Here is a 13,741-nt window from a genome sequence, read left to right as displayed (position 1 = left end):
TTTGCTGATGACACAACTATTGTCGCCAGAATTTCAGATGGTGACGAGGAGATGTAGAGGAGTGAGATGGATCAGCTGGTTGAGTGGTGTCACAGCAACAACCTTGCCACAACATCAGTAAGACCAAGGAAATGATTGTAGACTTCAGGAAGGGGAAGTCGAAGGGAACTCATCAAGGGATCAGAAGTGGAAAGGGTGAGCAGTTTCAAGTTCCTGGGTGCCAACATCTCTGAGGATCTATCCTGGCCCCAACATATTGATGCAATTACAAAGAAGGCATGACAGCAGCTATACTTTATAAGCAGCTTGAGGAGATTTGGCTTGCAAATTTCTACAGATGTACCGTGGAGAGCATTCTAACCGGTTGCATCACTGTTTAGTATGGAGGGGCCACTGCAGAGAATCAGAAAAAGCTGCAGGAAGTTGTATGGGCACTAGCCTCCCCAGTATCCATGACACCTTCCAAAGGTGGTGCCTCAAAAAGGCAGTATGCATCATTAAGGATACCCATCATCCAAGACATGCCCTCTTCTCATTGCTACCATCAGGAAGGAGGTACATGAGCCCGAAGGCACACACTCAACATTTCAGGAACATCTCCTTCCCCACTGACATCAGATTTATGAATGGACAGTAAACGCATGAACACTACCTCAGTATTTATTTCATCTTTTTTCCACTACTTTATTTAATATTTTTCTTTTTTTAGATAAACTTATTTTAATTTACAGCTTTTAATTATTATGTACTGTATTGCAATGAGTGGCGGAGTGGAGATATGTCTCTTCCAAAAGTGGTGAAAGGTGCTCCTTCCCTCTGCTAGCCTGTAGGTCACCCTTGGACAAGGTGCAGCATCTGCTTAGCTCCCCAATCAGGGCCACATGAAACCATGGGAGCAAGTGGTGGATGGTCGTATGAGTAGATGGTGCACATCACAAGTCCCGGTTGTGTGACAACTGAGGCCAGGCCGACAATCCCTGAAGAGTATTGATAATGGCTGGACTCACTTGTCCTGTACAGACACTGTTCAGAAGGCAGCAATGGCAAACCATTTCTGCAGAAAAATTTGCCAAGAACAATCATGGTGAAAGACTGTGATTGCCCACGTCACATGACATGGCACATAACAAACGGACTATTGCAATGTACTGCTACCGCAAAACAACAAATTTCATAACATAAGCTAGTGATATTAAACCTGATTTTGTAGGTTCTTAACACACAGAAGGGTGGGTGTGTGGAACACCCTGTTAAGGGTGGTGGTAGAGGCAGATACATTAGGGATATTTACAAAACTCTTAGATGGGCACATGGATGACAGAAAGATGGAGGGGTGCATAGGAGGAAAGGGTTAGATTGTTCTTGGAGTAGGTTAAAAGGTATTGTTCATTTTTAAATTTATTTATTTACACAATGTTGGTGTTGCCAGCTAAGCCAGCATTTATTGCCCATCCCTAGCTGCCCTTGAGAAGATGGGGATGAGCTGCCTTCTTGAACTGCTGCAGACCCTGAGGTGTAGGTACACCCACAGTGTTTTTAGGGAGGGAATTCCATGATTTTGGCCCAGCAATGATGAAGGAATAGTGATATGTTTCCAAGTCAGGATGGTGAGCGACTTGGAGGGGGATTTCCAAGTGGTGGTGTTCCCAAGCTCAAGAAGGCATCCCATCCAAATTCTTTGCATCAAACCTTTCTCAATAGTGCCTCCAGAAGCTGCCAATACAGTGAGCAAGAGAGGTAAGGTTCAGTAACACCACCACCTGCAGATTCCCCCTCAGGCCCTTAAATATGACATCTAGCTATAGATGACTCAAACTCAGTGGAAAAAGCCTGCTTGCATTTACCCTACCTACACCCCTCATAATTTTGAATACCTCTATCAAATCTCCCCTCATCCTCCTACACTCCAGGGAATGAAGTCCTAAACCATTCAACCTTTCCCTATAACTCGGGTTGATGTAAAGAGCTGCCTCCCTTCTGAGAAGCAGCACTATCTGTTCCATGATCAGCCTGCGCTCTGCCAGAGGTGACATCTTTTACACTTGAAACTTATCGCCCCATCAACTCAGGCAGCTGCAAACCCCGCAGATGTTGAGTGACATGTTCCAAAGCTGTAGTAAGCACAGGGTTGACTGGAAAGGAGATAACGCATGCAGCCACACATCCAGATGCAGTGGAAATCCACAAAGACAACGGGAAGTGAAGACTCTTCTTCCCTCTTGGGTGGGGCGGCACCGTGGCACAGTTGGTAGCAGCACTGCCTCATCGCCGCCGTGACACAGGATGTAATGCTTTGACTTTATGAGGCATTGGTCAGACCACACTTTGAATACTGCGAGCAGTTTCGGGCCCCTTATCTGAGAAGGGATGTGTTGGCATTGGGGAGGGTCCAGAGAAGGTTCATGAGAATGATTCCAAAAAGTGTAAGGGTTAACATATGAGGAGCATTTGATGTCTCTGGGCCTGAACTAATTGGAGTTTAGAAGAATGAGGGGAGATCTCACGAAATCTTTCAAATATTGAAAGGTCTGGACAGAGTGGATGTGGAGAGGATGTTTCCTACAGTGGGACAGTCTAGGACCAGATGGCACAGCCTCAGAATAGAAATACATATGCTTAGAACAGAGATGCGGAGGAATTTCTTCAGCCAGAGGGTAATTAATCTATAGAATTCATTGCCAAGGGTGTCTGGGGAGGCCAAGGCATTGGGTATATTTATTGCAGAAGAAGGTTCTTGACTAATAAGGACATCAAAAGTTACAGGGAGAAGGAAGGAGAATGAGGTTGAGAGGGATAATTAATCAGCCATGGTGGAATGGCAGATTAGACCCAATGGCTTAATTCTGATCCTGTGTCTTATGGTCTTATAATAAACCTGATTCTGATTAGTATAAATATTGAGGGCTGAATGGCCTGTTCCTGTACTGCACTGTGTTTGTTCTATGTCTGTGTAGAGTCTGCAGGTTCTCCTTGTGACTGCTTAGGCTTCCTCTGGATACTCTGGTTTCTAGTGATTTGCCAGTTTAATTGCCCCCCCGGTGCGTGGCTATGTGGTATAACCTGACAGAGAGTTGATGGGAACGTGGGGAGAATAACAAAAACACCTGTAGGTTTAATACACGGTTATTACAGCTCAAGCCATCGGACTTCAGATTTCAATTCTGACGTCATCAGAAAGGAGTTTAGATGTCCTCCCTGGGTTTTCTCCGGGTGCTCCAGTTTCCTCCCACTGTCTAAATATGTACCAGTTAGGTTATTTGGTCATTGTAAATTGTTCTGTGGTTAGGCTAGGGTTAAATTGGGGGTTGCTGGGGTGGCACGGCTTGAAGGGCCTGTTCCACACTGTATCTCTAAATAAAAGATTAGTGCAGGTAGGTGGTTGGTGATCAGCACGGGTCTAATGGGCTGAATGGCCTGTTTGACTTGGAGCGGGAAATGAACAACATTGTTTGTCTCTGCCCCCTGCGCGCTGCGGCCTAATCAGGACTAGGCCTCCACCTCAAGAATCCAGGCATATAGGCACAGATCCCAAAGAGCCCTCCTCAGACCATCGATTCCCCAGGAATTCTGCTCCACTACTAGTCCAGACAAGCCATCAGAAGAAATTCCAAAAATAAATCCAATAAAAAGAATTTGTCATCAACAAACTGCTGCTGTCATAGGCCAGGTTTTATTAATGTATCGCTCAGTAGTGTTGGCAGCACTGACAAACAGGCCCTTGTCTCTATGAGGATACAAAAGATAACTTTACACCAGCGTTGGTACATAATGGCTAGAGACATGGAGAACCACAACAGAGAAACAGACCCTTCAGCCCATCGCGTCTGTGCCAAACTTTTATTCTGCCTAGTCCTATCGACCTACACCCGGGCCATAGCCTTCCATCCATGTACCTATCCAAACTTCTCTTAAATGGTGAATTTGAACATGCATCACTCTCACTCACAGCTCATTCCACACTCGCACCACCCTCTGAGTGAGGAAGCTCTCCCCTCAGGTTCCCCTTAATTGTTTCACCTTTCTCCCTTAACCCATGACCTCTAGTTCTCGTCACACCAAACCTCCATGGAAAAAGCCTGCTTGCATTTACCCTACCTACAACCCTCATAATTTTGTATACCTCTATTAAATCTCCTCCACTCTAGGGAATGAAGTCCTTCCTAACCTATTCAACTCTTGAATTGGTCTTAAAGGAGATTGGGGCTGAGAGGGAAATGGATCAGCTATGATGAAATGGTAGAGCAGACTCGATGAGCCAGATGGCCTACTTTTGCTCCTTATTGCCTTATGATCAACTTGCCCCTATAGCTCAGGTCCTCAAATCCCAGCAACATCCTTATGTCTTTTCTGCACTCTTTCAATCTTATTGATATCTTCCCTGTAGGTAGGTGACCAGAACTGCACACACAATACTCCAGATTAGGCCTCATTAACACCATCTGCAATTCAATATAACATCGCATCTCCTGTACTCATACTTTGAATATGTTGTGATGGCAGGGGTGGGGGAAAGAGAAAGAAAAATAATCTGCTCCAGGCATCAGCAAATGGCAGAGAAAGAGTTCAGCAGCAAATAAAAATACCTCAGCCCTGAGCGACTCATAACAGCGGCCTTCTTCAGTCAAGGCACTGAGTACAGAAATTTAGGCATCATGTTGCAGTTGTGTAAGCCGTTGGTCAGGCAACAGCTGGAACACTGTGTACAGGTTTGGTTACCCTGTTGTAGGAACAATGCAGTCAAAATGGAAAGAGTGCAGGGAAGGTTTACAAGAATTTTGCCAGGACTAGTCGGCCAGAGTCATTGGGAGAGATTGGCCAGGTTTGGCCGTTATTCATTGAAACATAGGAGAATGAGAAGCCACCTTATGAGAGCATCTAAAATTATGACAGTCATTGATAAGGTGAATAGTGACCATCAGGGTCATTATCATCATCATTATGTGCTGTCATATTGACACGGGCGATCATGGTTTTCTTCCTCTATCCATGACCATGACTGTTCCTGGCAAATTTTTCATCAGAAGTGGTTTGGCATGGTTTTCTTCTGGGCAGTGTCTTTATGAGACGGGTGACCCCAGCCATTATCAATATTCTTCAGCGATTGTCTGCCTGGCGTCAGTGGTCATATAACCAGGACTTGTGATGTATACCAGCTGCTTATATGACCATCCACCACCTGCTCCCAGGGTTTTACGTGGCCCTGATCGGGAGTGGGGTGGGGGGGGGGGGTGCTGAGCAGGTGCTACACCTTGCCCAAGGATGACCTGTAGGCTAATGGAGGGAAGGAGTGCCTTACGCATCTCCACCCCTCCATCCATTACCCAGGGTAGGGGAGTTCAAACATGGGGAATAGGTTTAGGGTGAGAGGGGAAAGATTTAAAAGTGATCTGAAGGGGCAACCTCTTCACGTAGAGAGTGGAATGAGCTGCTGGAGAAAGTGGTTGAGGCAGGTACAAGGAGCACCTTGTACAGATACATAGAAGGGTGGTACTTAGAAAGAAATGCAACTAGGTGGGTGGCCACTATGGTCAGCATGGACTGGTTGGGCCAAAGGGCCTGTACTCATGCTTGATGCTCTATGACTCTGTAGATGAGGCCAATTAAAATAGTCCAGAGTGGAAACTCTCCGGTCATTGGACAATTCTGCTCTCCAAACATTAAAAGCACCACCATTCAAATTATAAAACAAAGACTGCAACTGTCTTTGAGTTTGCAAGTGAAAGTATGAGACCATAAGGCGTAGGAACAAATTAGGCCATTCAGCCCATCAAGTCTGCTCTGCCATTCAATCATTGCTGTTTTGTTTAAACCCATCCTCTTGCCTTTGCCCCATAACCAATCAATCTTCTTAACCCTCTTTACCAATCAATCTTTGCCTTAAATACACCCAATGACATCACCTGCACAGCCATCTGCTGGCAACAGATTCACCACCCTCTGGCTGAAAAATGCTCCTCCTCATCTCTATTCTAAAGGGATATCCTTCTATTCTGAGGCTGTGTCTTCAGATCTTAGACTCTCCTACTACTGGAAATGTCCTCTCCACGTCCACTCTATGTCAGTACCGGCTGGTGAGCTGCCTCTTACCTCCGTGGGTTGGCACGCCCATACTGTTGGCCAGCTGGTACAAGCGTTGCTGCTGCTCCTCGTACGTCCCGTGGTCATTTAGTGCCGACAACATCCGTCTGTAGTGTTCCTCAGGGGTCATCTGAATAATCTGTTCCTCGATTAGTGGCGTCTGACACTTCTCTTCATGCAGGCAAGGCAAAAGGAAAGACAGAATATGTTAAGGACTTCAAGCCAAACAAAAAAGCAACCAGTCCTCTCTATTCGAGGTGTGAATTGTCGTAGTTGGTCAGCTGCTGCCCTAATGAGCAATGTGTCAGAATCGAAGACCACTGTTGGGGAGGAGAGGATGGAAAGTAGAACACAGAACATACGCTCTGTGACCACTTTATTAGGGATCTCCAAACACCTAGACAGGTTGATAGGGTGGTAGCGTGGTTAAGAAGGCTTATAGAATGCTTGCTTTTATTAGTTGAGGCTTTGAGATCAAAAGACATGAGGTTATGTTGCAACTTTATGGAACTCTGGTTCGGCCACACACCTGGAGTATTGCATACCACAGTTCTAGTCACCCCCACTATAGGAAGGGTGTTGAGGCTTTGGAGAGGGGGCAGAAGAGGTTCACCAGGATGCTGCCTGGTTTAGAGGGCAGGTGCTATCATGAAAGGCTGGACAGACTTGGGTTATTTTCTCTGGAATGCTGGAGGCCAAAGGGAGATCTGATAGAGATTTAAAAGATCGTGAGAGGCATAGACAGAGCAGGCAAAGAATATCTGTTTCCCAAGGTTGAAATGTCTAATATGAGAGGGCATGCATTGAAGGTAGGCTCAAGGGGGATGTGAGGAGTAAGTTTTTTTACTCAGATAGTGGTGGATGCCTGGTATGGTGGTAGAGGCAAATACATTGGAGGCTTTTAAGGGATATTTATATAGGCACATGAATATGAAGATGAGGGATAGAAGGACTGGTTTTTGGAGGTTTTTTGGCTTACTTTTTAGCTGGTTCAGTACAACATTGTGGGCCACAGGGTCTGTTCCTGTGTTGTACTGTTGTAATTTCTAATTATGCACCCTCGTATTAGCCATTTCCATCCAGGGAAAACGTCTCTGGCTGTCCATTCTATCAGTGCCTCTTATCATCTTGTATACATCTCTCAAGTCACCTCTCACCCTCCTTCACTCCAAAGGGAACAGCACCAGTTCACTCAGCCTCACTCTTAAGTCATATACTCATAAAATTCATCTGCTCATATGACCAAAGTCAGTCATATTGGGTGGTGAGAGTGTGAAACGAACTGCCATCACAAGTGGTGGATGCAATTTCAACATTTAAGGGGAGTTTGGATAAGTACATGGATGGGAGGGGTATGGAGGGCTACGGTCCGGGTTCAGGTTAATGGGCCTAGGCAGTTTAAATGGCTCGGCACAGATTGGATGGGCCAAAGGGCCTGTTTCTGTGCCGTACTTTTCTATGCCTCTATGACTCATAGAAGACTCTTAAGGATAGGAGATGAAATCCAGCTTTTTATAAAAGTAATCCAGAATAGGTACTAGAAGCAGATCCAACAAATTCTTCAGGGAATTCAATATGGACTTGCACTGCATGGATTACACATCCTTCAACAATCCTTCACAGATATTTATTTTATTTATTTAGAGATACAGCACGGTAACAGACCCTTCCGGCCCAACGAGCCCACGCTGCCCCATCACACCCATGTGACCTACTAACATGAATGTCTTTGGAAACCGGAGCGCCCGGAGAAAACCCATGCGATGGAGGGGAGAACGCACAAGCTCCTGACAGAGAGCGGTGGGAATGGAAACGGAGTCACAGGCGCTGTAATGGCACTATGCTAACCACTACGCTACCACGCCGTCCCAAATTATGGGCTGCATGGCGCCCTTGGTATGATGTTGTTTACTATGTTCAGTTCCACCAAGAGTACAGACACCATCTGCTGAACACTCAAAACTACAAGTCAAAGTCCAAAAGTTCAAAGTAAATTTATTATCAAAGAACATAAATGTCACCATACACAACCCTGCGATTCATTTTCTTGTGGGCATACTCAAGAAGTCTATAGAATTACAATTATAACAGAATCAATGAAAGGCTGCCCAATTAGGGCATTCAGCCAGACTGCTGAAGACAACGAACTGTGCAAATGCAAAAATAAGAAACAGTAATAATAAGTAAATAAGCGATAAATGTCAAGGACGTGAAATGAAGAGTGCTTGAAAGTGAGTCATTGGTTGTAGGAACATTTCAGTGATGGGGCAAGTGAAGTTGAGTGAAGTTATCCCCTCTGGTTCAAAAGCCTGATGGTTGAGAGGTAATAACTGTTCCTGAACCTGGTGCTGCAAGTCTTGAGGCTCCTGTACCTTCTTCAGCAGCGAGGAGAGAACGAATGACTCGGGAGTCAGAAACAGCGACTTGTGGAATGGAACAATATTTTCACACTGCCTGCCCAGGTAATTGATTCTCTAACGCAAGGTGACATCCTGATACATTAGCCTTTCATTGACACTGCAGCTTTTAAACATTCGTTACGTTGGCAGCATTTGGCTATGCATGGTCTGACCTGTGCATTACTCAGGAGAGAGACGTGAGCTAGGGCATTGGGTTACACGGAAAGAAACTTTGTGGACTGCTGTAATAGTCACTGTAGCATAGGGTTTAAACAAATTCACAGCAATGATGAAATATGTTTTATTGAAACCATGCCGATTTTTGATTCTTTTATCAAATTAAATATCTCCCACCCTTCAATACTTAATATGTGTCCTCTACTGATAATGTCAATACAGTTCCACACACCACAGAAACCAGCCTCCCCTCCATGGACTCTGTCTGCATTTCTCAGTGCCTCAGCAAAGCAACCAACATACTCCAAGACCCCAACCACCCCACACAGTCTCTTTTCTCCCCTTCTCAATGGGCAGAAGATACCAAAACATGAAAGCTCGTACCAGCAGGCTCAGCTTCTAACCCACCACTATAACTCTGTTGAAAGTTTCCCTTGTGCAATAAGACTGATTCGTGGCCTCACAATCTTTCTTCTTGTAACTTGCACTTTATCGTCTGCCTGAACTTCCTCTGTAACAGCAAGACTCTGATCTCATTGAAACCAATCAAAAATCGAAAAGCCTACATACAGCAGATGTGGAGAGGATGTTTCCCATCGTGGATCAGAGGGCTCAACCTCAGAATACAAGGACATCCCTTCAGAACAGACAACAGGAGGAATTTCTTTAGCTAGACGATGGTGAAACTGTAGAATTCATTGCTACAGATGGCTGTGGAGGTCAAGGCATTGAGTATATTTAAAGTACAGTTTGGTAGATTCTTGCAACTAGTAAGGTGTCAAAGATTACGTGGAGAAGCCAGAAGAATGGGGTTGAGAAGGATAATAAATCAGCCGTCATGGAACAGTGGAGCAGATTCGATGGACCAAATGGTCTAATTCTGCTCCTATGTGATAATAACTCCAGAGTTATTATTTTCCCTGATGCACCATAGTGATGAAATAATCTGCATAGACAGTGTGGGGCAAGACAAGATTTTTACTGTAACTTAGTATGTTTGACAATGCTTTACCAATTTACTACATGGCCTATTGAAGCGGCGTTGAGCATTTACAAAGTCCAGGAGCTGAATGTAGCGGGCTTCCTGGATATCGCATGCTTCAATGAGATTTCTCCCCACCCCACCCTAGTCTTCTGCACTCCAGTGAGTACAAACCCGAAGCCATGAAACGCTCCTCATACATTAACCTTTTTCATTCCTGAAATCATTCTCGTGAACCTCTTTTGGACCCTCTTCAATGGCAACACATTTTTTTTCATCGATAAGGGGACCAAAACTGCTCACGATACTCCAAAATGCAGTCAGACCAATGCCTTGCTTTTAGTTAGAGATGAGAGAGAGGTATGAGTGTGAGAGCACGAGAGTGAGCTGGAGGAAGAGACCAAGAGCAAGTGTGAAAGTGATAGTGTGATTCGAGAGTGAAACTCAATGTGAGTGCAAGACAGAGAGAGACACACACAGATAAGAGTGAGGGGGAAGGGAGCAAGAGGGCGGGAAAGAAAGACGGTGAGGAAGAGACAGAGAGGAGTGGGGTGTAAAGAAGGGTAAGAGAGAGGGAGGGAGGGAGAGAGAGAAAGGGGAGAGGTAAAAGAATGAGAGTGGGGAGGGGGAGGGGGGAGTGTGTGAGAGAGAGATAGAGGAGAGAACGAGGGCTGTGAAGAGAGGAAGTGAGAAACAGAGAGGGTGTAGAGAGGGAGAGTGTGAGAGAAAGGGACAGTGTGCGAGAGGGAGAGTGTGAGAGAGAGGGAGAGTGTGAGAGAGAGGAGAGGTGGTTTGCAGAGAGAGAGAGGGGAGAGTGAAAAGAGCAAGAGAGAGGAAGTGAGAAAGGTAGTGGGTGTAGAGGGAGGGGTGAAGAGTGTGTGAGAGAGAGAGAGGAGACAGGAAAGAGTAAGAGAAAGGGAGCGAGGGTATGGGTGTGAGTGTTAGTGTAAATGCAAGTGTACAAATGTGTATCCTTCTGCTTTTAGGCAGAGAGATCTTCAACACACTCGTGTTTTTGTCCAAGCCCTGAAGACATCTGCTCTGAAAGGTTAGGCAGAAGAGTCAGACGAAAATCAATGCTTCACTGGGAGGAAGTCCCCGCCGTGCCTGCTGTTTGATGAGTGCCGATGCAAGCTGTCGGCTCAACAAGTATTGAGTGAGGAAGGTGAGGGGGCGGGTGAGCTGCAGATGGCCTCCCGGGGGAACAGCTGATTGACAGCGCCTTTCCCAGCAGAGCTGGAAAAATCTAGCAGTCTTTCAGCAGTTTCGTTCACCTCGCTTCATCCTTGCAACCGTGAGTAATGGGGGTGATTTTTCAGGTAGACATCCCCAACCTTTCCAAACGAAAGCACCACTTGTTCATAAGGCATCCCCACGCCTCCCCAGAAACCACTACTAACACTGGTGGTTAAAAGGAGTCTTTAAAAGGAGACACGAGAGATGCAGACGCAGGAAGAACTCACCAGGTCAGACGGGATCTGTGGATGGAAATGGACAGTTGACAGATGTGAAATGTCAACCCTCCATAAATGCTGAAGGCAGGAAGACAGAACTGCAGGACCAGCCTCATCCCCTCCGCCATCAGATTCCTCAATAGACAATGAACCCATGAACACTGCTTCAATATTTTTCCCCTTTTTTTTTGCACTACGTATTTAATTTTCATTTTTTTATGCAGTTCTAAGCAAAAGTCTGAAGCACCGTGTGTGTGTGCGCGTGCACTCACGCACACGCATAAGACTTTTGCACAGTGGTGTAGTAATTTTATGTATTGCACTGTACTACTGCCACAAAAAAATTCATAGCATATGTGAGTGATGATAAACCTGATTCTGATATGGGTCTTTACTGTGGACTGAGAGTGGGAAGGAGGCAGGGAGAGGGGTATCATGGTTGGGAAAAGGGAAAGGGAAAGGGAGAGGGAAGCACCAGAGAGACATTCTGTAATGATCAATAAACCAATTGTTTGGAGTGAAATGACGTTGCCTGGTGTCTCAGGGCTGGATCTGTCTGCACCCACAACCCCTGGCACTCATTCTCTGCCACCTGTCCCTCACCCCTCCCACGGGGATCCACACTCGCCATTCCCAACATTCCTTGCTCTCGCCAGATTTACAACCTCACTCTTCACTCCACACCCCAGCTTTATATACGTATGTGCCTAAGACTTTTGCAAAGGATGTACTTATTGTAATTTAGAGTTTTTTTAATTATAATATATTGCAATATAGGCTGCCTCAAATCAACAAATTTCACAACATATGTCGGTGATATTAAACCTGATTGTGATTCTAGCTGCTCCTAAACTGCTGAGTTTCTGCAGCATCTTGTTCTTTTTAACTCCTTAAAAGGAGTTTGGTTCTATCACAGTATCATACAGCACAGAACTGGAATTGGTTTATTATTGTCACATGTACTGAGATACAGTGAAAAGCTTGCCTTGCATACTGCTCATACAGATCAGATCATTACACAGTGCACTGAGGTAGAACAAAGTAAAACAACAACCAAATGCAAAATAAAGTGCAACAGCTACAGAGAAAGTGCAGTGCAGGTAAATATGCAAAATCATAACGAGCACATCAAAACACAAGAGATTCTGCAGACGCTGGAAATCCAGGGAAACACACACACAAAATGCTGCAGGAACTCAGCAGGTCAGGCAGCATCTGTGGAGGGAAATAAACAGACGACATTTTGGGCCGAGACCCTTCATCAGGACTGGAAAGGAAGAGGAAGAAGTGGCGGGGGGAGAGGGGAAGGAGTACAAACTGGTGAACATGCACCAGTTGCTGGAGGAACTCAGCAGGTTCCTGACTTGCTGAGTTCCTCCAGCATTGTGTGTGTGTGGATTTCCAACATCTGTAGAAACTCTTGTGTAGATGACAGGTGAAACCAAGTGAGGTGAGGGCGGGGGTGGTGGAATGAAGTGAGAAGTGAAAAGGTGATAGAACCATAAGACATAGGAGCAGATCAGGCCATTCAGCCCATTAAGCCTGTTCTGCCTTCCATCATGGGTGATTTGTTATCCCTCTCAACCTCATTCTCCTGGCTTTAAATATACCCAATGACAGCTTCCATAGCCATCTGTGGCAAGGAATTCCACAGATTCACCACCCTCTGGCAAAAGAAATTCCTCCTCATCTCTGTTCTAAAGGGACTTCCCTCCATTCTGACACTGTGCCCACTGGCCCTAGACTCCCCCACCACAGGAAACATCCTCTCGACATCCACACCCTCAAGGCCTTTCAATATTCGATAGGTTTCAGTGAGATCCCTCCTCAGTTTTTGACATTCCATGGGTTCAGTTGGAAGAGGTAAAGGGCTCAGGAAGAAGGAATCTGATAGGAGAGTGGACTATGGAAGAAAGGTCAGGAAAAGAGGCACCAGAGGGAGTTGATGGGCAGGTGAGGAGAAGAGAGGAGGTACGAGGGGAACCAGAATGGAGAAAGTAAAAAAGAGGTAGGGGACAAGTTACCAAAAGTTAGAGAAATCAATGTTTATGCATAAGGTAGATTATGAGGTTGCGAGTCCATCTTATAATAGGAAACAGGACCTTCAGCCCACTGAGTCCATGTTAACCACTATGTACCCCTTTACACCAATCCAATGCTCCTCCATTTTATTCTCTTCACTTTCCTACCAATTCCTGTCAGATACTAACACCCCTCGCGCACACTCTGGAGACAACCCACCAGCCAGCCAGCACATCTTTACTTTTATAATTTTTATTTTGTAAATAAATATATTTTGCAAGTGTAAATTTAACAAGTAGAAAGATAAACCCACTTAGCAAAATGTGGTGCCCGAAAGCAGCCATTTACATTTAAAAACAGGAAAATGGGACCAATGTTGGGTTGTGTGTTGATTTTAACCCATAGCTCCTGGAGAAAGCCCACACGGTCACGGGGAGAATGGAAAACCCACACGGACAGCATCGGAGCTCGGGATTGAACCCAGGTCTCTGCAGACGTGAGGCAGTGGCACTACGAGCTGAACCACCAACCTTCGAGAACCAGCACTAAAGCTGGAGTGATTAGTAGATTAAAGATTCATTTTATTTATCACATGTACAACAAAACATACAGTGAAATGCATTGTTTGT

The 13,741-nt window shown here is 45.4% G+C and overlaps 1 protein-coding gene across 18 annotated transcripts in view; it reads right to left on the bottom strand.

Moving 5' to 3' along the window:
- Window positions 1–13,741, bottom strand: part of samd11 (sterile alpha motif domain containing 11) — a 337,921-nt gene that overhangs the window by 95,083 nt on the left and 229,097 nt on the right. For all 18 annotated transcript variants that reach the window (XM_073032287.1, XM_073032288.1, XM_073032289.1 and 15 more), the window contains one exon: window positions 6,088–6,249. In XM_073032287.1, coding sequence (XP_072888388.1) covers window positions 6,088–6,249 — 162 coding nt within the window. The remainder of the gene's footprint in view (window positions 1–6,087; window positions 6,250–13,741) is intronic.

Source organism: Hemitrygon akajei, chromosome 29 (assembly GCF_048418815.1).
Source record: "Hemitrygon akajei chromosome 29, sHemAka1.3, whole genome shotgun sequence".
NCBI lineage: Eukaryota > Metazoa > Chordata > Chondrichthyes > Myliobatiformes > Dasyatidae > Hemitrygon > Hemitrygon akajei.
The sequence above is the reverse complement of the archived record's forward strand: the minus strand, read 5'-3'. Positions and strand labels throughout refer to the sequence as shown.